Source organism: Drosophila takahashii, chromosome 4 (assembly GCF_030179915.1).
Source record: "Drosophila takahashii strain IR98-3 E-12201 chromosome 4, DtakHiC1v2, whole genome shotgun sequence".
Taxonomy (NCBI): Eukaryota; Metazoa; Arthropoda; class Insecta; order Diptera; family Drosophilidae; genus Drosophila; species Drosophila takahashii.
In genome coordinates, this window is record NC_091682.1 from 1,278,128 (window position 1) to 1,303,253 (window position 25,126).

General features: G+C 35.2%; 2 protein-coding genes across 5 annotated transcripts in view; one reads left to right on the forward strand and one right to left on the reverse strand.

The window, feature by feature from the left end:
• The window catches only part of Syt7 (Synaptotagmin 7), a 30,711-nt gene extending 25,776 nt beyond the window's left edge, over positions 1 to 4,935 (reverse strand). Inside the window, exons 1-4 of one of the 4 annotated variants that reach the window (XM_070218009.1) lie at positions 4,918 to 4,935; positions 3,655 to 3,817; positions 3,247 to 3,387; positions 3,112 to 3,193 (exon numbers count right to left, since the gene is read on the reverse strand). In XM_070218009.1, coding sequence (XP_070074110.1) covers positions 3,112 to 3,193; positions 3,247 to 3,387; positions 3,655 to 3,815 — 384 coding nt within the window. In that variant the 5' untranslated portion in view covers positions 3,816 to 3,817; positions 4,918 to 4,935. Of the gene's footprint in view, positions 1 to 3,111; positions 3,194 to 3,246; positions 3,388 to 3,654; positions 3,818 to 4,084; positions 4,475 to 4,917 lie in introns of those variants that run through there. The other 3 variants (XM_070218007.1, XM_044395357.2, XM_070218008.1) reach the window with 3 other exon arrangements.
• Positions 4,936 to 12,554: 7,619 nt separating this feature from the next.
• Positions 12,555 to 24,715, forward strand: Rad23 (UV excision repair protein Rad23). The gene is made up of 5 exons (XM_017144813.3): positions 12,555 to 12,733; positions 12,871 to 13,540; positions 23,983 to 24,077; positions 24,146 to 24,469; positions 24,525 to 24,715. Exons 1-5 carry the CDS (start codon positions 12,668 to 12,670, stop codon positions 24,633 to 24,635), a joined length of 1,266 nt encoding a protein of 421 aa, XP_017000302.2. The 5' UTR covers positions 12,555 to 12,667; the 3' UTR covers positions 24,636 to 24,715.
• Positions 24,716 to 25,126: the final 411 nt, after the last annotated feature.

Below are 25,126 nucleotides of genomic sequence, written 5' to 3' on the forward strand. Positions count from 1 at the left end.
TCTCCCGATTTCTTGAAAAATTTGACCAACTTATTGCACGAATCCGAAATTGCTGGTAGCTCTGGCACATTCTTAAATGTTTTTTCTATCACGTTGTTCAAAAGATGATTGACACAGTGGTGATGATTGATATGGGAGTGGTTTTTATATGCAGCTATCATGTTCGCGCCACGATCGGTTACGATTATGGGATCGTCGAATTCCAAATTACATCCAAACTCTTTCAAACAGTTTTGAACACGTTTTTTTAAGTTAGCGCCTAAAATAAATAATTGTTATTTTGTAAACTTAAATAATGTTAATTTCATACCGGTTGATGGGTCAGCATCCATTGACTCTATTCCAAGAACCCTGCTTATAAAGCTAGCATCACAAATATAATGCATTGTGACCGAAACGTACGATGCCTGCGTAAAATTTTCTGTCCAAGCATCAGTGGTGACGCTATAAGCCATATTATTGGTTTGAATAGATTGGATTTCGATTTGGACCCTAGAAAATTCTGCTTTATACAGGTCGGACACATTCCTCGATATTGTGGTTGGGTGAGGAAGAACGTGTTTCGCTTTCAACCCATTTCCATAATTTGCTCCTAAATGGATTAGGAAATCTGCAAATTTTTCCAAGCCTTCATCAGCTATTATTTGGAATGATCTACAATTTCTTATTGTCCACTCCGTTGCTATTTTGGTCAGTCGTTGCTTACTATCACGATTCAGATGAACAGTATTAGCATCTGGTTCTTTTTCCGATGCAGTGTAGCATTTATGACGCTTTAGGTTAGACGTACCGTGAGAGGCGGATTGGACTTTGTAGCACTTTTTGCAAGCTACTACATTTTTAACGATTTCGTCCTTTTCATTTATAATACTTGCAAAAATATTCCACACATTACTTCGTCCGCGCTTCTTACTCATCGAGTACTGTCCGGATCTTATCTTGTTACTTATCAAAGTAAATTCGTCTATCCGTTTGTCGGCAGAAGAAGAACTTGAGTTCTACATTTATCCATAAAAGTTACCACACTTATGTGCATAAATACCGTGGAATACTTACACTTGTGGATTCCTCCATTTTTCTAAGTTGCTGCTCACTGAACGTACAAATATTTCGATTCAATATGAAAATGTAATAGAACTGAAGTAGAAAGGGTTACTTGAAACCCAACCCAAACCGACCTTACCTATAATATTTTTTGACCTGACCTACTTGACCTGTTTTTGTTTTGGGTATTTGGGATTGGGTAAAAATTTACCCGTTTACCCAAATACCCAAACCCAAACGACCCAGGTCAAATGGGTTTCAAGTAGGTCAGCTGGTTTTAAGGTTTGACAAAAAAGTCAGGTTGCTTGTGCAGGGCTCTATTCTATACACCAAACATTTTGTTTATTTTTTTCAAATATTTTAAACCTAATTACATGCTTTAAATTTAATTTTTAAAAATAATTTATTTTTTTTATTTATAAAAATCTTAAACAAAGAGTATTTTGGATTTTATTGTGTCTTAAGCTTGAACTAAGTACACAACTTTAGCAGACCAATATTTCCAGTTATATTTTTACCTAATGTAAAATATGAAAAACCGCGAGTTCTTCAGAAGATGATTTATTCAGATACTCTTAGACGCTTTATCAGACAAAATAAAAAACCGCGATTTCTTCAGGAGATGTCATTGTATGTATGTCATTTGTATGTCTTTACTCGTATAACAGCAACACCAATGGCGTTTTATCAAAAAACTTGAAAACAGCATATTCTTTAGAAGATAATAGAAACAGTAATTGTAATGCACCTGGTGCTAATTCTTAAGTTATTTACCATATATATACTTTCAAATAGATGTTCTATATATTAGCTTTAATTTTTGAAAGGACCGAAAAAATTTATTTTCAGTCGAGAACGGTCAACCGAAAACCGAAACAAACTGAAATGAGGGGTTTCGCCCAGACCGAAGCCAAACTTGTTAACAACAAAAGAGCCTTTAGATCTGAAATCTCAAAATAATTTATACATTTTTATTTGTATTTTTTTAAGTAAATGAAAACTAGATATAACCAAAAAACGCCAGAAATAAAACTTTTTTTGAACTTTGACAGGTTGTACCTCCATTAATTGCAACCCGATCACAACGAGTAATAGCTTTTCGGAAAGGTGCATCTATTGCCTTTTAAAAATTGTTAGTTACAAGTTTATTGGTCTAAAGGTTCTTGAGATCTGTTACGTTTTATAAAAGAAGTGCCGAAAATCTGGATTTTTGCGAATATCTTCAGAACGCTTCTTTGGGAATTTTTTTTAAATTTGTTCAGCGTGATAAGCAACTCAAAACTAATCAAAAAAAGTTGGTCTTAAGGCTTACACCGGAACAAATTTAAGGTTGTAAACTAGTGTAATAAGAAAGCTGCTAAAATTTTGTTTTATATGTTTATACGCATGTAAATCTAAATTTAATGTTTTTGTAAGTTAATAAGAATGATTTGCAAGGGTATATAAGTTTCGGCTTGCCGAAGCTAGCTTCCTTTCTTGTTTTCCTTTCTGCTTTATCGGGGGTGTCACTGAAATCTCTTCCAAGAAAAGACGGTTGGTATGTTTAATATAAGATTTCTGTTACATCCCATGTACATTTATTTTTTTTTTATCCTGAGGTATTTAGAACTTTAAGAGATTTGTCAATCTAAGTACTCCCACCCTTGCGCGAAAAATCTCGACAAAAGATGCATTTTGTTTTTTTAGTTTTTTTTTAATATATATCACACTAGGTGGTTTTATATGGTGGTTAAAGTTTTTTCAAAAGATACACTCTTTATCTTTCAAACCCCATACTTAGAATAATGTTGGATTTTTTTAAAGGAAGAGAGAAATTCAATTAATTTGAATTAAATAAAATAGTAGTAGTGTTGCTGCCCTGTGTTTTTAAAAATTTGTTGTTGTAATTTATCTTCTTCTGGTGATATTGTGGTTTTGTAGTTTTCGAGATATCAGCGTTCATACGGACAGACAGACAGACGGACATGGCTAGATCGACGTGGCTAGTGATCCTGTTACATACTTTTCGAACAATGCAATATACCCCTTTTACTCTTCGAGTAACGGTAAAACGTATTATACACTTACAGCGGAATCCTTAGTTGTACTATCTCCAGCGTTTCCTACAGAGGAAACATTTTGTGGCTTTGTTTGTGTAGTTCCCGAACCACTTTAAAAAAGATTACTTTAAGTTCATTTATCTAATATAGTTTTATTACTTACCCAATTAAAGGAGTTCTTAGACTTAAAAATCCATTCAATTTCCTGTTAATGTTATTTTGAAGAGGAGTCGTGATAGCTTGTGTTACCGGCACTTGCGGTTTTGTAGGTGGATTACCGGAGTCAGCAATATCCTGAGCAGCCCTTCAAATTAAGAAATAAATTTTAATATTTTCGTTTAGACATCAAACGCCTAAGAAACCATTGTTTTTATAACCAGCAGAATTTTCATATTATTCTGTATTAATAGAACTATATGAACTATATTAGGACAACGAAATAAAAAAAAAATAAGGAAGCTTTATGTGAAAGACGTTAAATGGATATAAGACAATACAAATTATTTACCCTCAAAGCCAATTCTTAATCTTCATCGGGGGTGACACTAAATTTCATCGGACTTCAACTTACCTAAGACTATAGCTACTAGATTCTTCGTCTTCATTTGGTTCAATAAACTGTAATTGGGATCTTTTATGCCTCCACCACAAGTATCCGCCAGCCAGAAAAAGAGCGATAGCAATAATTAGACCCAATACAGCCAGACAAGCTATAAGAACTATGCTCGCCATATCTGCAATTGGGATTCAGAAAAAGACAGTTTTATTTTTCATATGATGTCGCACCCTTATATGTGATATCAAACAAGATTATGTAATATTAAATATATATGAACATACACATTTTTGTAAGTACATGCATATAAAAACTTGTTTTTGTATAAATAAATAATATATAAAGTTGTACAACACCAATCTCGTTTTACACCAACGTTATATTTTCTACAACATTAAAGATTAAAAGCAATTCTGATTTTTTTTCGAACTGAGAAAGATAATACATTTTTCGTCGAATAAAGTCGTACTTTAATCTTCAAAGGTTAGACTTTGTTTTGTTTGTTAAATTTTCGTATATCTGATAAATTACACATTTTTAATTTTTAAACTGTTTTTTTTTTGAGCACCGAAAATTTATGTTTATGTATTTAATAATACAGGCACACTAAGGTTGCAGCTGCCGGAGTGCTCAAAAGAATTATGAAAAGACCAAACTGATATGAAAAACATAATAGTTAAGGTTCTATCTGCTTGTAAACGGCCTTGCAAAAGTGCATGTATAGTTATTGTAACAAGTTTAGGTCTTTCCTTTGAATTATACAAAAAAAAAAAAGCTATATTTTAGTTCAAAACAAATTTATTCTTAAAACAATACGTTCGTATAAGTTAATATCGAGCTACTTATGGCAATGAAAACACGTCGAATACATTTTTTTATAAGAGTTTAGGTTCGGGTTCTTTTGCATGGAAAGCTCGACTCCGTGCGCATGACAATAGAAGTCTACATGAATGAGAGCGAGAACCATGTCCTGAAGTGCTTTTAAACTTTTTTACGTTTTTTGAAATATAATTGTGACTTTTCACGGCGAGCATAAAGTTGTTATTTATTCCACGTTTAGCACAGAACCAAAGAAAACGATCTATGTTATTAATGTACGCAAATACCTATTAATGGGAATTTTTTGGTTACTCGTTACTCGTAGAGTAAAAGGGTATATTGTATTCGTGCAAAAGTATCTAACGAAGGAAGCATTGCCGACCCTATAAAGTATATATGTATATGTGGGTGTGTCAGCTATGGGAGGCAGTCATTCCACAATTTACCCTAGACAACAACCTTTTTGAGCGAACGAGTCACTAGGAATGCAAGAACAGACGAAGTAAAGAAGTGTTGTCAGATGAAAATGTTGCTTTCCCCCTAAAAAATCCAGAAAACTCTTAAAACTCATTTTCTTACGCTCTTACGCTCGCTCTGCCTGTCTCGCTCGTTTTGATTGCACTTCACGTTGTTTCGTTACGTTTTAATTGCACTTTTCGTTGTTTCGTTACCTTTTGATTGCACTTCACGTTGTTTCGTTACGTTTTGATTGCCAGCGGCCAAAAGATGAAAAAGACGCGTGAAATTCCAAATTCCAAAGAATCCACGCCGTCGGTTTCTTATCCGCTCACAAATATTAATCCGTTAGTTTTGATTATTACGTGTAAATTACATGAAAATAAAAAAGAACAAAAATTCCACGAAAGACGAACGCAAAGACACAGCACAACTACAATGCAAACAAGAGACAGCGCTATAGTCGGGTTTGTGTCCCGACTATTTAATACCCGTCACTCAGCTAAAGGGAGTGCGAGGGAGATGGATACATACAATTTTTTTGATTGCGCATAACTTTTTAATGAATGATCCGATTTGAAAAATGTCTTCTACATTTCGATAAGTATAAATATACACAAAAAAATTGCATTTAAACTTCTCGGAAATCTTTAAAGGTGTGGGCGCCAGACACATTTTAAAATCGTTAGTGGGCGATTGTGGGCGTTAGAGGGGGCGTGGCGCCCAAGAATATGTGTGGGAAATCTCAACCTTTTGTAGTTTCCAAGATCTCTGCGTTCATACGGACAGACAGACGCATATGGCTATATCGACTCGGCTAGTGACCCTAATCAAGAATATATATACTTTCTAGGGTCGGACACGCTTCCTTCTCCCTGTTACATACTTTTGCACGGTTTTAAGTCTTGAAATACAAAGCCTCTAAGTGATGGTGTTATACGAGTAAATATATACAATGACCATAATTTTCTGAAGAACCCGCGGTTTTTATTTTGTTTGATAAGGCGTCTAAGGGCCGGTTTCTCGAGTGCCGGCTAACATTTCTCGACCAGATAAAGTCCCTGCTTAGTCATTTTAGCTTTCTCGGGCATCAATGTGAGAGCTAACTTTAACAGGGACTCGGAGTCCCTGTCAAGCGTTTTCGGCTCGATAAAACAACAGCTAATTTCCCTTGAATTATACCCAAACAGCTGATAGAACGCCAAAGCACACAATTTTTTGCGCTTTACAGCACATTCTGTGCTCTAAGAGCACTCTGTAATTGTTTTTCGTTCAGATAAATTAAAGGAGTTGAGAAAACCGATTTGCTTTTACGAACAGTTTATCTGGTCTTTAAGTTTTTCGGACAGATAGCTATCAAGGACTTTAACAGGGACTCGAGAAACCGGCCCTAAGAGATAGTGTTATACTAGTAAACCATCTTCATCTTCTCATTGCTTTTTGTATAACTGCAAATATATATATTATAAGCCAATTATAATATCCAAAAAACTCTTTTTTTAAGATTTTTATAAATAAAAAAACAAATTATTTTAAAATTAAATTTAAATTTTTCGTGTATAGAACATATGATGTGTTTAAACACGTAGGTATAAAAAGTCAAATGACCGTTTTTGTTGAAACAGTTTTAAAACAAAACGAGGACGGAAGCTAACTTCGGCAAGCCGAAGTTTTAATACCCTTGCAGATTTCACTAATGAAAACTTGACTAAAATAGCAACATGAATTAATAAACAACAAAATATTCTATAATTGAAAAAAATAAAAATTTTAAATTTTTCACCCTTTTGTTCCTATGGGAGCTATATGATCTGCGTACACATGTTTTAGGACGACTGTGAAAGTTTCAAGGCGCTAGCTTTTAAACTGAGCTCGCAAACGGTATTGAAACAGACGGACAGACGAACAGACGGACATGGCTATATCGACTTCCCTATCGATCCTGATCAAGAATATATATACTTTATGGGGTCGGAAACGTCTCCTTCACTGCGTTACAAACTTCTGACCAAAATTATAATACCCTCTGCAAAACCTTTTAAAACAAAATAAGCCGTTTCTATCGGGGGTGTCACAGAATCCGTCGACGGATTTGGGGACGGTTGGTTTAGAAACCAACCGACCAAAAGAGAGAGATTTCCTTTTTTTCGGAAAATTTACCGAAAAACGGACTATTTTCCAATAACTTTTAAACTTAATTTATGTTTTTCTTGCAAAATTAAAAAAAGAATATATGTTTAAAGCGCATATTGTACACAATAAAAGAAAAAAATTAAAAATTTGAATTACCCGCCAGGCTACACATTGCAGCCCTGAACAGCGGTTTTCCGCGGCTGCGGTTTATTTACATTTATAAGTTGGCAAGAGATTTAAAAGCGAACCAAAATGCTCTAGAGTATTTGCGATGGCATAAACTGCGAGAGGCTAGGACGCAGAGGCGGTCCTTACAAGCGGTTTTACATGGTAGTCCATGGGGATTTAATTCATTGGCCAGGTCCAAGAATGCGGTCGCCCTGAGTAAATCCTTTGGCAATGTCGATATTATCGCGAATGAATCGCAAGAATATGGCGTCTTGCGCTGGTGACCTATGTTTACCCCTGAGAATTAGCACCGTTTATTAGTTTAAATTAATAATAAACAAAAATGTTGTACTTTTTTACGTATATTTCTTTCACGACAGTGATGCTAACTTTCTCAATAACTACATCTTTTACCTGAAATAAATTTTATTTTTAATACTAAGTACTTTTGAATGAATAATTCGTTAACACAACATTTCGATAACTAACTCCGAAATTTGGACAAATTTGGTATTTTAAAGTTCTAGCTAAATGGCAACACTGCCAGGTAGACGGTTTGCCGACGAATTTTTTTAAGCTAATTTTTTCGAGAGGTTTTATAAAAAGCATATTTTTAAATATAAACCGAAGTAAGTATAAAAATCGTAGTATGCAGGTAGTTCATAAAATTCATTAGAGTTGTCTTAAATAAAGTTATATTTTTGGGAAACATTTGTAAGTTGGGTAATTTTATCAAAACGTCCGGCAAAATACGGGGGTTTTAGAAACCGTCAAAAATTACGTCAAAATCGGTTGGAATGGTTTTCTGTGACACCCCCGATTGTATCCTTTTACTCCACGAGTAACGGTTTATACCGGTTTGGAAACCAACCCATTAAAACCGAAGGTGTCACAGAATCTGTAGGGTTTTCTAAGAGTTTCGGAGTAAATTTGCTCTGATTTTATGAACATTTGCTTCAAGACCTACTATTCTGTTGGTTTAAAATCGTGTACTTGATTTTTAAACGGTTTCTGTGACACCGAGATTTGCTTTTGGGGGGAAATTTGGTTGAAAGGGCTTTCTGTGACACCCCCCTATAACAGCTGACTGGCCCCATAAGTGCTGACCTATATATGCCTCTGCTGTTGCTGCTGAAGCTTTGTCACTTAGGACTTTACACACTTAGGGAAGATATCTCGACGGCCGGCTTACATTTTTCGAACCCTTGCAGAGGGTATTATAATTTCAGTCAGATAACTGCAACGCAGTGAAGGAGACGTTTCCGACCCCATAAAGAATATATATTCTTGATCAGCATCATTAGGCCGTCTTTCCGTCCGTTTCTCAGTTTTCAAGCTATCGGAATGTCCTTTATCTATTGCAAGTAGTATATATGTCGGAACCGTCCGGATCGGACAACTATATCTTATAGTTCACATAGGAAGGGAAGGAAAAAAACGTAAAACGTAACGTAGCTTTTTAAATATTACCTTCTACTCTTGGGAATGTTTTTTTTTAAATATTTCTGAATTTCGAATTCAATTTAAAAATAAAATGGAAATTAATAGGAACAAAATTATATTTTCCTTGAATTTTAATTGATCAAAAAATTAATGCCAAAATAATACGAAAGCATCTAAAATGTACATTGTTTTAAAAAGGAACATCTGAGTAACTGGAAAAAAAAACGGAATTTCTGGAAACGGAATTTTTTTGCCAATGAAGAAGCAAATCGAAAATTTGTAAAGTAGGTTTTATAATATTAAATGCGAAGTACAAAATAAATCGAAAACAAAATGGCGGCTGTGCAGCAATTCTTCGTAGGCCCTTTTTTGTTGAAGGGAGTCCATGGCCGTACAGCTAACGTCCTTAATTTTTGATCTAGAACAAAAAATCAAGTTTGGTTAGTTTATATACATCAACAGCTACCGACACACGTAGGTTTTTTGCGATATAATGATTTTTTGCAAAAGGATGAGTGATTGAAAAAAGTTAAAATTTTCACGAATAAAAACCCCACAAAATTGTTAATAAAAAAAAGTAAGCAATATAAAAAAAACAAGAGAGAACGCTATAGTCGGGTTGGTGTCCCGACTATCTAATACCCGTCACTCATCAAAATTTTAGAGGGGGCGTGGCGCTCGGCTGAAATAAACTTGCGGTGCGTAGAAAGGCCAAGAATATGTGTGGAAAATCTTAACCTTCTAGCTTTTGTAGGAGATCTCAGCGTTCATACGGACAGACAGACAGACGGACAGTCGGACATGGCTAGATTGACTCGGCTAGTGACCCTGATCAGAAATATTTATATTTTATGGGGTTGGAAACGCTTCCTTCTAGCTGTTACATACTTTTGCACGAATACAATATATAGATGTGTAGATGTGGATGTGTTCTTATTGGAGTCAAATCCAATTTAACTTCTGAGCTTGTTGATACTTCTGATTTATCTTGTATTAAATTTATTTCCGTAAAAATATCTTTCCCAAAAACGAACTTTTTTTCTAACTTGCTCCTATATACCCTCTGGCTCTGAATTTAATGTGTATCTATTAATCTTTGTTTTTGATAGTAGCGATGCTGAAGATAGTCGTACTCCACTATCTTTACCTGAAGATTGTTATCATCCTACCCTTTAGCTCTCGATTAATAGATTTTTTAAAGGCCCCAAAAATTTTTATAAATGTGCAGCCCTGTTTATGTTTTAAGGCCGGTTTCTCGAGTGCAGGCTAACATTTCTCGAACAGATAAAGTCCTTGGTATGACACATTCAGTTCGTCTACGCTGAAATTATCTCCATGTTGTTCTTCGTCAAGCCATTCCAGGTCTTCGCGTCCTTCGTGTAATTGAACCACTAAACATTCTCTTTTTCGCCGCCCAGCCACTAAAAAAATGTTTCTCTGCTTTCCTCTCTAAGTTTGTAGATATAATTAAAGGGAAAAAGTTTTTAAATAAATTCATATAAAATGATTACGTAATCATTGTGCAAGACCCCCCCCCCCTCCTCATGTAATCAAACATAATCATTTCAATGACCCCCTCCCCCCCCCCCCTAGGTGATTACGTAATATATGGACAGCCCCTAAGAGGAATAAACGGAATCACGACTTTGCCGTTGACTTATACCCAAACAGCTGATGAAATAATCAAAGCACGCCATATTTGCCTTTACATCACAATTCTGTGCCCCAACAGCACTCTGTGATTATTTGTCGTTTAGATTAATTAATAGCCTCTTCTCATAAAGTCCATTCGTGTTAAACGGCTATGATTTTTGACAAATGTGAAATTCGTGTTCCCATAGCGTTTCCATCCACAGAGCAGTTGCGTAACTCAACTAAACGAAGGGGATTTTAACTCTTCAAAACTGTCGTAAAATGGTGTTCTTCTAATCTTATTGCAGAATAAATAGCATAAGATAATAGTTTAAAACAAATCTGAGCTTTTATATCATATCTTATAACGAGTATGCATACACATTGCTGACTGAGCCTAACCTCCAGTACCCCACAATCCGCTCTATTAATCAATATTAATATAGCGAATTTGTAAACAACCCCAAGTCTCTGCTGTTTTGGTAATTTATAACAACTTTGGAACTTTATAGGAGTACATAGTACACGTTTAATTAATATTAGTTATTATTTACGAAGTGCAGAGCATATTCGGAGTCTTTGCTGCAAACATTGATGTTTTCGTATGCAGAAGAGCATATATACATTTTGGCCCACTCATAGCAACCTGTTTGCAAATGCTTTTCCGCTCATAACTAACTATAAACACTTCAACAATAGCCAAAAAACAATGAGCTTATGCATTATTAAATTTTTTCCCGCCATCGATTTGATTTGTTCTTCCAGTCATCGTTCCATTTTTCACAGTCAAGAAGAAGAATTCAGAGTTGCATCGAAAAAACATCGCCTAACTATCGCATAAAAGAGCCCGTCAAAGTCCGTCAAAATTGGATGGCAGACTACCTGGTTAATTTTCGGAACGGCAAAACCTTAACCGTTCAAGGGATGGTAGATGGTGGATGGAGCTCTGTGGGAAGACCCTATTAAGGACCCGGTAGGAAGAGGCTATAAGGCGTAGTTATTTTTGCCGTCGCATCTGCTATCGGATGGTCTCCGTGAATAGAAGCTATTCTTTGTTCTGATTAATTTCAATAATAAATATTTATTTTTATAAATTTAATTAATTTTAGTGTGCTTTTAAGCATAGTGTCCATAATACCTTTTGCACACAGACCCTTAAAATCGCTGTTTCAAATGTAAGCGAAACTTTATCCCGACAGAGACTCGCCTAGGAGCACAACTTATCGGCGGTACAAACTACTCCCTAAACCGAAGGAAGAGGACTTGCAAAATTTGCCATGCAAATTCAGTTTTGCCTGAAAATGACAGAATTAAAACTCAAATCGAATTGCAATTTGGCAAACGCATAGTGAAAACTATTTTTGGACCAAAAGTGACGACAAGAGAATTACCGCCAATAGGACGCTGGAGGTTGATCTTTCCCTACAAAACTGCGTTGCAATACTTCTTTGCACAATAAAATCATTTTCCGAGTTCCGAGCCGTTGCAAGGCTCTATGTTTGTGCACCAATAACAATTTCCTTATATTTTTTTGGGTCATTGTAGTGCAAATGCATTCCTTCCCAAAAAAGTGCTGAAATACTGGAAGCAGAGTTGAAGTGACGCTCCCCGTCTCTTTCTACCACATTGATTTCTTATTTAGAAAAAATCGCTGAAGCGACCAAATGTCGCTTCAGCGAAAGCCACCTCTGTGTGCACAAGTTATTAGGGTGGGTCGATTTGGTAATCTGCAAAATGAAGGGCGGGGAATCTATTGACAATTCTAAGCAATATTTCCAAATAAATGATAACTTTTAATCCACGTTTGACCCTCCGCATTTGCAAGAAAAATATCTGAGTGGAACATTTGCTTAGACGCGAAAAAATTTATAAATTGTTTGGGCGAAACACAATCTTTGCTCCATTCTAAGACATATTGTCATGCATTTGCATGAGAAACATACTAGTTTTTCGTTATATTTTTTTAAAAAATATAATAAAATCTGTTACTGTTACTCAAACTAACAGTATTGAAAAAAGGTTTAGAAAGCACAAACAAAAGTGGATAAATTGAATTTGATAAATGTTTAACGGCTATTTTGATATTTTTTCAAAGGGTTGCCGCTTTGACGCTTAAACGATTTATAACTTTTTTCTTCCTAGATTACATCCCCCACGATTTAACAAACAAATCGAACCAGTCTAGTGTGTATGCTGTTTTTTTTTAAATTACTTAGGACTGACACTTTGGTATATTTTTAAAAAGAAGTGGGTTAATTTGTCAGTCCAAGTGCGGTCACTCTAATGACAAATCATTTTTGCGCGAAGTAAACCTGAGTTAAAAGTCTACATATGTTTATGTACCTTTAATTAAGATTCTTTTCATCTAAATCACAACATGATTATTACAATAAAAAACCTTCAACAGCAAACTTTTACCATTGAGTTTGCTCCGGAAAAAACGGTACGTGTTATTTATATGTGCATATATTACTCATATGTATGTATATATGTAATATCAGTAAAGAATTACATTTTTGCGAATATTTATGTATGCATAAAATAGTTTGATGCCATAATACAAAAATGCTTTTTTTAAAGGTTTTGGAACTGAAGAAAAAAATATTCGACGAACGCGGCGCTGAGTATGTTGCCGAAAAGCAGAAACTGATATATGCTGGCGTCATATTGACCGATGAGCGTACCGTTGGTTCATACAATGTTGATGAAAAAAAGTTCATAGTAGTGATGTTGACACGCGATTCATCCGGCTCAAAGCCTAGTCAAAATCGGCCGAAGGAAACTGACAAATTGACAAGCGCCAACGATTTAAAGGATTCAAAGGCTCCCGAAAATACTAAAGCTAGTAATTCCCCTGCGACTGCGAATACGGAGGTGCAGTCATCAGATGTAGCAAGTGAAACAGCAGTTACAGTTTCAAGACCTATATCCAGTAACGACTTAATCGGCGAGTTGGCCAATGCTTCCTTACAATCTCGCGCAGAATCTAACTTGATAATGGGTGACGAGTACAACCAAACTGTTCTGTCAATGGTGGAAATGGGTTACCCACGCGAGCAGGTGGAACGTGCGATGGCCGCCAGCTACAACAACCCGGAAAGAGCCGTTGAGTACCTCATTAATGGCATACCCGTTGAGGAGGAAGCTATATATAATGTTGTAGATGAATCCACAAATCCTAGCGTAGTCCCTTCCGGACCTCAAACTGTGTCCGGATCATCTGTCGATCGTCCGCCCGAATCTAATTCAGGTAACTATGCTGTTCTAATCGGGAGTGACGCGGAAATTCTTTTGGACGAAATTCCGATTGACTATTACTGATTATAACCTACAAATTCCAATTCGACCCGGAATTCCCATACCTAAGCACAGCTACCCCAGCGGCATTTTTTTCGTTTGCAGAAAGTAAAACATTTAGGGTTGTCGGATATTTTGTTTCAGCATGTTGATAGCTGTATCCAAAACTTTGTTTGTGGTACTACGAAAACGAATGTTCAATCTTTCGCTATTCCTATTTCGCTATTTTTTGATATTTTAATCTCAGAGCCCTTTTTATTTTATCTTTGAGCCCAAATCGCATAAACGATTCTCAAAAGGATAGAAATTCTCATCCAAGGATATGAAATTGCCTTCTAACGCCCACAATCGCCTTTAACGATCTAAAAGGTGTTTGCCGCCCACATTTGTAAAGATTTCAAAAAAGTAAAAATTTTGTTGTGTTTCTTTCAGGGACCGAAAATAACTGTTATTGTAAATTTTTCATACAAAAAAAATCACGCACTTAGAAAGGTCCAAAAAAATTTTTTAATACACCACTATTTTTATTAGCTAATGTAGTTTACAAATCCGTAATGATTTTTATTTTTTGATTTTTATAATAAAACTCTAAAAATAACTGTTATTTGTTGATTTTTATGTATTACAGTTATTCCCTTGACATGTTTCACAAAATGAAATAATTAAAAACGAGGACGGAAGCTAACTTCGGCAAGCCGAAGTTTTAATACCCTTGCAGATTTTACGAATTAAAACTTGACTAGACTAGCAACATGAATTAATAAACAACAAAATATTTTATAATTGAAAAAATAAAATTTTAAAATTTTTCACCCTATTGTTCCTATGCGAGCTATAGGATATAGACGCCCGATCGGCACGCGCGTTTACCCTAATGAAGGTACGCACAAAAAAATACGATTTGGAAAGTTTCATGGGAATAGCTAATATTTTGCGCGAAATATCCTGAAAAACGTCAAATTTTGACCGATTTCACCCTATTGTTCCTATGGGAGCTATAAGATATAGACGTCCGATCGGCACGCGCTTTTACCCTGATCAAGGTACGCACAAAAAAATACGATTTGGAAAGATTCATGCCAATAGCTCTTACACTGAGCGAAATATCTTCATTTTTGTGAAAGCTATATCCGATTGTTCCTATGGGAGCTATAGGATATAGACGTCCGATCGGGTCGGCTTTCAAACTTGATCTGCGTACACATGTTTTAGGACGACTGTGAAAGTTTCAAGGCGCTAGCTTTTAAACTGAGCTCGCAAGCGGTATTGAAACAGACATACAGACGGACAGACGCACATGGCTATATCGACTCCCCTATTGATCCTGATCAAGAATATATATACTTTATGTGGTCGGAAACGTCTCCTTCACTGCGTTACAAACTTCTGACCAAAATTATAATACCCTCTGCAAGGGTATAAAAACATGCTAATCGTGTTTTATGTAATTTACTAAAAATTGTTAAAAAAGGCAACCGCGCATATTTTATAACTATATTTTTATACCCTTGCGGGGGTATTATAATTTTGGTCATAATTTTGTAACGCAGTGAAGGAGACGTTTCCGACCCCATAAAGTATATATATTCTTGATCAGGATCAATAGGGGAGTCGATATAGCCATGTCCGTCTGTCCGTCTGTTTCAATACCGTTTGCGAGCTCAGTTTAAAAGCTAGAGCCTTGAAACTTTCACAGTCGTCCTAAAACATGTGTACGCAGATCAAGTTTGAAAGCCGACCCGATCGGACGTCTATATCCTATAGCTCCCATAGGAACAATCGGATATTGCTTGCACAAAATGAAGATATTTCGCTCAGTGTAAGAGCTTTTGACATGAATCTTATTCTTTTACGCATACCTTGATCAGGGTAAAAGCGCGTGCCGATCGGACGTCTATATCTTATAGCTCCCATAGGAACAATAGGGTGAAATCGGTCAAAATTTGACGTTTTTCAGGATATTTCGCGCAAAATATAAGCTATTCCCATGAAACTTTCCAAATCGTATTTTTTTGTGCGTACCTTGATCAGGATAAAAGCGCGTGCCAATCGGACGTCTATATCATATAGCTCCCATAGGAACAATAGGGTGAAAAATTTAAAAATTTTTATTTTTTTCAATTATAGAATATTTTGCTATTTTAGTCAAGTTTTCATTAGTGAAATCTGCAAGGGTATTAAAACTTCGGATTGCCGAAGTTAGCTTCCGTCCTCGTTTTAAATTTATTTCACCCACAAAATCGCCATAAATTAAGTTTGAATTTTATTTTTGATCACGACGAATAACTGTTATTTGTCAACTTTTATTATAAAACTCAAACAATAACAGTTATTCTTTGAGTTTTACTTTAAAAATTAGAAAATAACTGTTAAAGTGTGATTTTTAAAATAAAACTTATAACTGTTACGGTCCCTGGTTTCTTTATACCTATCAAATTGTAGAACAAATTTTTCAAATCGAATACGTTGAAAAGTTATGAGCAAATAATGGAATTCAAGCAGTGTCCCTCGCACAGTGGGGCACTCGTCTTCTCTCTTGTTTTCCCCTACGTTTAATGATATTCTTTGTAAAGCTATTTTGGTCCTTAAAAACAAACCATAATGCAAAATTTCTGAATTATTCTGTTTGTTACTCTCCAATAAAAAAATTCGATGTGTCCGATAAACATTGATATATGCATAATATCGATACTAACATCGATTCTTTTAAAACTCTACTCAGGACAATACATATCAAAATGGGCAAAATTGCAACCATCCATTCCACTATGGTCCGAGCGGCCGATTTTTTGGCATAAAGTCGAAATTTTTATGTTAATGTTTTGTATTTTTTATTTTAAATTCTTAAAGTTAATAGATCATATATATACAAACTTAAAAAAAAAAGCTTTAAAAGCTACACTAACGCTTTTTATGAGCTTTCAAAAGTACACAATCGATCAGCTGCTTAGGACTAAGAAATTGGCGCCATAATATTTTCTTTACGTTTGTGCAAAAAAATACAACTTCTTTGTCCCGACTAAATTAAGTAAATTATGGAAATGAAAGATCAAGGTATGTAATATTTAGTGTGTATAGTACATTTATGTGTAATCTTAGTGTTCGACCTGTGTTTAATTTCCAATTTATGTGTATTTTTATAGAAAATTAATATTTGTTCCCTGTATTTAGTGGGATAAAACTAACGACCCGACGTCTGCCCACAAAAACTAAGTACGCCAGTTTGTATATATACATGTCGTTTTTCAGCGCTAATAAACACCTTTTCCCCGTTCGTCCCCCTTTTCACGCAATTCCACACTATTCAGGGACCTTAAAGTTTCTTCGCAGCGATCTCTAGGATATTTGGCGCAGCAACAATCGAAAATTTAATTTTTTTAGGATTGCATATCTGTAAAAATTATCAATTACAACTTAAAAGATGATAAAACATCAAAAATAAATTTAAAAAAGTAGTTATTTTGAATCCTTCCTTGTTAAGCATTCGTAAGAGAAAGAAAAGGAAATGTCTTCCTTTGCTTATAATTCCGTTAAAAAAATTACAAAAATTATTGTGAGTGTGGAGTTTGAAAGATACAGAGTTGCACTTTTTAAATGATTTGAGTTACATTACATACGAAGAATCCGTTCGTCTGCAAAATAGGTTCAAAGTTTGCCAAAAACAGAATTTTTCCAACTTTAGTGTCCTTTTTTTTAGAATCCTTGGGTGTGAAAATTTTTTCGAGAGCACATTTAGAGCGCTGATTATTTAAAGCAAATAGGACTTTTAAGATTTCATCGAGGTATTTAAAAAAAGGTTAAATTTTATAACACAGTGTAGTATTATGAATTTGCTTCTATGGGAGGCAAAAGAGGAGGTCGCACAGACTCAAAAATTTGTTTGCATACTATTCTTTGTAAAAAAAACAGAATGTGTAAAGTTTGAAGTCTGTGACTCAATTTTTAGAGTTTATGCCAAAAAAATCGACTTTTGGACCATAGTGCATTCGATACTTTTTCTAGCATGATAAAGATTTAAAGTTTTTAAATTTACTATTAAGACCACATTGTAATTTCGGTTTTGGTTGCTTTTTGAATTGGCACATGTATCTATAAAATAACTAGCTATATCCGGAGCGAATTCGTTCGCTTTAAATTAGTTTGGAAAACGGTTCTCAGGACTTTCTCATTTTTCACACCACCAATGAAAGAAGTTGACGCGTAAAAATCATTTTGTAAAACGATTACTTTAAAACCTTTTTTTTAGAAGATCCCTCAGGACCGGGAATCATAAGGCTACTGGCAGAGCTAACTCTAGAGAATGCGACATAAAATTGTCCATGAGAGAAGCAATCTTCTCTAAGATCTAGTTATTGCTAAGCAAACTTTTAGAGGGAATTATAGCCTCCTAGACTGAAACGGTAGACCGGATGGTATTAATGGTATCCCTGGGAATAAACACCGTTTCCCCCCTCGCACATCCCGTAAATACTGTTGCTAAGAGTGCATTCTTTTCAAAACTTTTTAACTGCAGTCGTGCAAAACTTTATAATCCAAATGAGAGTCGTGAATTTATATACTTTCTTTCATTTCAAAAATTACAAAATTATTGCACTTAAATTTACCTCGCTGGATGCGATAAATTTGAATTCGTTTCCAATTCCCAAATTAAACTTCGTTCTCCAAGTTGGAAAAATGCTCTAAAATTGTCAACTTTCGGGGGGTATTACAGCAAACGAATTTTTGGCTTGTTGTGGTGTCAAAGCATTTTAAAAGTGCAACTCTTTATCTTTTAAAAACATTGCTCAATTTTAATTTTTAAATTTTAATTTTAAAAGGTGAAAAAATAAAAGAAAACAGCCATAAAACATATAAACATACATATGCGGTCAAGAGTGTTCCCGCCCTTCGTTGTCAAAGGTTTGTTGTTGTTGTTTTGCATATCCAACTATTCCCAAAGTATAAATATAATCAATCACTATGGACGGCAGTCCATGTAGTGACGAAGCGCACCAGGAGAGTGTGCGAAGGCGACTACGAAGAAATGAAAATCTACTGTGATGGTCCGATCATAATGAATGATACACCTATCGAAAGGTATTGCAAAAACTAACAGGATTGCATACCAAGACTAAGAAAATCAATTGGCTTGGGAGAGGGAGCGGTGAAAGTGGAAAAGTGAAAATTTCGAAATTTGGAGCTGTTGGGGCCGGTGGGGATAAATGCCCCCTCGCAATGTTTTAGTTGTATTCCGTTTGAAAATACCCGTCGAATGAGGGATCATTTGTCAATATCCGACGCTCCGTTAAAAGGTTATAGCCAAAATAAGATTTTCTTCGTCTTCCCAAAATGAAAATTTAATTCTGCTTGTCAGTTTGTCCAAAACATGTTTTTTAAGCTTTGAAAATTTGATATGACGGTTATCACATCGATATAAAAAACTTTTGTTCTACCACTTTTGGAAAAACTCGCTAGTTTAGCGGGAAAACAGCTATAAGTAGCTAAAATTCGGAAAGCCGTAACTTCTATACTACTAAAGCTACAGGCTTGTGCTGCATTTCGATTTTGAAAGGTATTTTTAAATGCTATAAACGCCTTCTATAAGCAATTTGTGTAAATGTAATAGTTAAAAAAATATAAACAAAAGACAATTTTTTAAAACTTTTTTTTAGCTTTTTTTTAATTTTCTCAAAAACGGCTCTAACGATTTTCTTTAAAACCTTAAATTGTATAGCCCTTAAGATTCCTTAAATTTTGGTATATAACACATTACTGTAAAAAGTCACGTTTAAAAGTTATTTTTATTCGAAAATAGCCACTTTTGCCAGCTCGAACAATTAACGCTCCCTGAGTATTGAATTTTGTGGGAGGGTATCCGAACTGTATTTTAGGGTCATGGAATCAGTAAATTTGCACTTAAGAGTTCCATATAGGAATCTTTTGTTCTACGACTTTTGGAAAAAGCCGCTACTTTAGCGGGAAAAAGCTAAAAATAGCTAAATTTCGTTAGTTTGTAAGTTCTACACTACTAAAGGTACCGACATGTGCTATACATCGTTTAAAAGGTATTTTGAAATACTTAAACGCCTTTTTAACTTAATTTGTTTAAATACAATGGCTTACAAATTATGATTGACCAATTTAAATTTAAATGTATATATTAGCTCCTATGAGAGCAAATGTAAACAAACAAAAACTTCTGATATCAAATAAAAACACCTCTTAACGAGGTAAAAAACTAGTGACGATCGCACCTTCAACATACAAAAGTTCTGATATCAACATTTGTGACGAAAAATTATTACACTCGTCATTAAATAGACTTTCTAATATTTTCTCATTCGGCACGCTGCAATAGAAAATGCCTGTGAAGGGAAAAAGACTGGAATAGTTTGCTAGGGCGGGCCGAATGAGAAAATATTAGAAAGTCTATTACCAGGAGAAAATAATTTACAACCAGGGCTCGTAAATAACTGTCGACACTTTCAATCTGTTCGATAAATAACACTTATTTACTGACAAATTGAGAAACTCTTGTTAGGGGAAAGTTGTTATCCCTGAATATTGATGCTGTAACAAGATTGGACTAAACCATTTTGTAAATTTGCATACATTCCGTCAACGCTGAACAATTTCTAGATTGTTGTAAAAACATTAGGATTGATACTGCTTTTAAACTCGTATACCGGCCACCACATAAAAGAAGATTTTGGGAATTATGCAGAATCGCATTTTTACATTTTTTTTTAGTGACCACCGAGGTCTCTATCAATATCTTTTAGAAATCGAAAACTTGAAATGCGAAAGCGTCTAACATTCAGTGACGAAAAAAATAATAGCATCACTTTGTCACAGGTTCTTAATTTTAAACAAATATGCGGAAAAAGGGGATTTTTATATGAAAAGTGTTTTTTATTATCTTGATTAGTATTCCACCAATTTCAAAAAATTGATACGGATATCAAAGTTATTGTCTACAATAACTTTTTCAGATTTTAAGAAAAAAAGTAAAAAAAAGACCGAAAAAAATATAAGCATTACTTCCGTTTTCTTAAGTAAAACGTTACGATTCGCTGATGTTCTTGGGTAGGAAGGATACATTTTATGAGATTTGACTAAAACTAACTTTTCCTGATATCCAGACATCAAATTGATTGCCATTTGGCAATATAAGGACATTTGGAAAATTTTCCAAATCGGAAAAGAAAAATATTAAAAAAACAAGAAAGGAAGCTAGCTTCGGCTAGCAGATAAAGCAAACACCTATAGTTTAATGCTCACTCGGTGCAGTTCCAGGGATTGCAGATTCAGCGTGCCTATTATTTAAATTTTGTTTATACCCTTGCAGAGGGTATTATGATTTCAGTCAGAAGTTTGCAACGCAGTGAAGGAGACATTTCCGACCCCATAAAGTATATATATTCTTGATCAGCATCACAAGACGAGTCGATCTAGCCATGTCCGTCTGTCCGTCTGTCCGTCCGTTTCTACGCAAACTAGTCTCTCAGTTTTAAAGCTATCGGGATGAAACTTTCGTAAAAGTCGTATTTCTATTGCAGGTAGTATATATGTCGGAACCAACCGGATCGGACAACTATATCTTATAGCTCCCATAGGAAGGATCAAAAAAAAAACGTAAAAAAATTCTAGCTCCGATGTTTTTTGAAATTTTACCTTCTACTCTTGGGAATATTTTTTTTTATATATTGCTGAATTTCGGTTTTTTTGTTTTTTAAATCGGATCACTATATCATATAGCTGCCATAGGAACGGTCGTAAAATTAAATGGAAATTAATGGGAAAAAAATTATATCTTTGTTGGTTTTTATTACATTCCCTTCTACTCTGGGATATGACTATTTTGAAATATTTCCGTATTTCGATATTAATTTTTAAAAGATCGAACTACTATATCATATAGCTGGGATAGAAACGATCGAAAAATTAATGTGAAATAATAAGAAATTTAACATTTTTGCGATTTGTAAATTAATATAATGATCTGCAAGGGTATATAAGCTTCGGCTTGCCGAAGCTAGCTTCCTTTCTTGTTTTAAGTTGGAGGCTGTCCATATATTACGTAATCACAATTTCGGCGATTTTTGACCCCCCCCCCCCCCCCATGAATCATTTCTTCATACAACAAAAAAATTCCACTAGAGTAATCATTTGGTGGAAATTTATCAAAAACCCCCCCCCCCCTAGATGATTACGTAATATAGGGACAGCCCCTTGTCAAAGATCAAAACGCCTACTTCCTACAAAGTTACAATGAATTTTCTTATATTTGTTTAAATATTCCTATGGGAGCCTTAAGATATAGTGGTCCGAACCAACATATGTACTACCTGCAATAGAAAGAAGACTTTTGGGAAAGTTTCATCGCGATAGCTTTAAAACTGACGGACTAGTTTGCATAGAAACGGACAGACGGACTCACGGACATGGCTGGATGGACTCGGCTATTGATGCTGATCAAGAATATATATATTTTATGTGGTCGGAAACGTCTCCTACACTGCGTTGCAAACATCTCACTGAAATTATAATACCCTCTGCAAGGGTATAAAAACATATTGGATGGAAAACGGTCATGAAAACCGGTTCCATTGGTTAGGGCTTGAATCATCTTCATTAAAAATGGCATAAACTCTGTATGTTAACCCATATTGATATAAGGTAAATTAATTAGTTTAACAAAAAATCATTTTTGTATTGATTCTGTGCACACAATACAACGCAAGTCAGTCAGTACTAATTCTAGTGCTGAAAAACCGCGAATTCCTCAGAAGATGATGTCTTTGCTAATTGTACTCCTGCATAAATCCAATTTTGGATAAGTATCCGTAACATAAAAAGCAGAATCAAAAACAGCGAATTCTTCAGAAGATGATGGCTTTGCTAATTGTAATTGTACAATAAAGACATTTATTCTGAGACAGTTATAGCTTTTGATCATATAAAAAGACTTATTCTGTGAGGTGAAAGCAAAAGTCTCATTATACCTTTGCAGAGGGTATTGTTATTTTAGTCAGATGTTTGCAACGCAGTGAAGGAGACGTTTCCGACCACATAAAATATATATATTTTTGATCAGCATCAGCAACTAGTCCCTCAGTTTTAAAGCAGCGGTCGGCAGCGTCATATTAAGTGAGCATAAGGTTTTGTTCTGCCCAGCCGCTGCTCGCTCACGTACACTGTAGAACAGCGGTCTACACACACACATCGATGAGCTGCCCAGTGCAAATTACTCACACAAATATAAAACAAAAGTCAACGTATGTGTGTGCCGACCGCTGTTTTAAAGCAATCGCGATGAAACTTTCCCAAAAGTCTTCTTCCTATTGCAGGTAGTACATATGTCGGAACGAGCCGGATCGGACCACTATATCTTATGGTTTCCATAGGAATAATCAAAAAATAATAGAAAAACCATTGTAACTTTGTAGAAAGTAGACGTTTTGATTTTTTACAACGTAAAAACCACATTTTAAGTAGGCATACCTGCAAGGGTATATAAACTTCGGCCGGCGAAGTTAACTTCCTTTCTTGTTTTTTTCTGTTATAGACAGACAGAAATAAGGTTTGTGTCCGGCGAAAACAGTCAACAGAAAACACTTTGGAAGAAAACGTAACTGTTTTCTGTCCGAGGCTGACAGAAAATTCTAGATTTTGTCTGTCCGTCCGTCCGTTTCAACGCAAACTAGTCTCCCTTTTCTTGTTTTAATAGAGTTCGGCTATAAAAATTAGTCGATGTTATTAATAACTTAATAATATACAAAAGGTTTGAATTAAATCCATCTAACCAGTTTTTATAGAAACAAGAAAGGAAGCTACCTTCGGCCAGCCGAAGCTTATATACCCTTGCAGATAAAAGAATGCTCACTCGGTGCAGTTCCAGGGATTCCAGATTCAGCGTTCCTAATTATTTAAATTTTGTTTTTAAGTAGTCAAGAATCAAAACGCCTACTTCCTACAAAGTTACAATGAATTTTCTTATATTTGTTTGAATATTCCTATGGGAGCCTTAAGATATAGTGGTCCGATCCGGCTCGCTCCGACATATGTACTACCTGCAATAGAAAGAAGACTTTCAGGAAAGTTTCATAGCGATAGCTTTAAAACTGAGAGACTAGTTCGCATAGAAACGGACAGACGGACAGACGGACAGACAGACAGACGGACAGACGGACAGACGGACAGACGGACATGGCTAGATGGACTCGGCTATTGGTGCTGATCAAGAATATATATACTTTATGTGGTCGGAAACGTCTCCTTCACTGCGTTGCAAACATCTGACTGAAATTATAATACCCTATACAAGGGTATAAAAATCGTAGTTCTTTCAGATTTAAAATCTTTAATGCAATAACTTTTATTAATGTTATATTATTTGTATAATTTACTTTTCAGATCCCTTTGAATTTTTACGTAGCCAACCGCAGTTTCTTCAAATGCGTTCTTTAATATATCAAAACCCTCACCTTTTGCATGCAGTATTGCAGCAGGTGAGTACACTAATATTAATATAATTTGTAAGAATCTGATTCTAAGATATAATATTATTACAAAACAGATTGGTCAGACAAACCCAGCTCTTTTACAACTTATTTCGGAGAACCAGGATGCTTTCCTAAACATGTTAAATCAACCAATTGAAAGCGAATCGGAATCGAATGACACAGTACCACGCGCTTCAACTGTTCGTACGGAGTCAAATCCAGCGGATATAGAAAGCCTCTTTTCATCAGAACTGGAAGGAGCCGTTGCAGCGCAAAGATCAACTGCTGGTACAAGTGTGGTACAAAGAGATAACGCAGCGGAAATTGAAGATTTGGAGCAACCTTCTGGAGTTTCAACCATTCGTCTGAACCGCCAGGACCAGGACGCAATAGAACGGGTATTAAAAAGTTTTTATTACGTATGAACAGTTAATATATAAGATTTTTCTACAGCTGAAAGCACTCGGATTCCCAGAGGCACTTGTACTGCAAGCTTACTTCGCCTGTGAAAAGGATGAGGAACTAGCAGCTAATTTCTTGCTTTCTTCTAGCTTTGATGATTAGGTTGGTCAAATGTAAAAAGTTATGCTTATACTATATACCGAAATCGTTACGAATAAAATTAGATGTTCTAAAACCATATGTCAAAGATCAATCATAAAAAAATTGTACATTTTTTTAGGGGAGAATAGGGCTCTAATAGCACAGGTACACAGCCAAAAATTTCCACGAATCATTTCAAGTTTTCTATGATATTTGGGTGCTCCTGAGTAAAAGTCCCATACAAAATTATTTTCCATCCCCTACAGGTTCCGCGGTATAGCTAAGAATACAAAAAATCGATGTTTGCCGACATTTTAAATTACGTGTCCTATATAATTGGACCAACCTTTATTATTTTCGGTAGGACCTACTCTCAATACATCAAGGCATTCCTAAAAAATAGTCCCCATTGTGAACTATTGCCCATGTCTTTGGAATTCGACGCCAAAGTTGAAAATCCCAAAATTGTAGAGATTTTTCTGATGGAAAAACAATTCTGAGGATTAAATCTT

Coding starts and splice junctions, on each gene's coding strand:
- Rad23 (XM_017144813.3), top strand. CDS start 12,668: ATGATTATTACAATAAAAAACCTTCAACAGCAAACTTTTACCATTGAG. Junction 12,734..12,870: donor AGTTTGCTCCGGAAAAAACG/GTACGTGTTATT, acceptor CTTTTTTTAAAG/GTTTTGGAACTGAAGAAAAA. Junction 24,470..24,524: donor ACCAGGACGCAATAGAACGG/GTATTAAAAAGT, acceptor ATTTTTCTACAG/CTGAAAGCACTCGGATTCCC.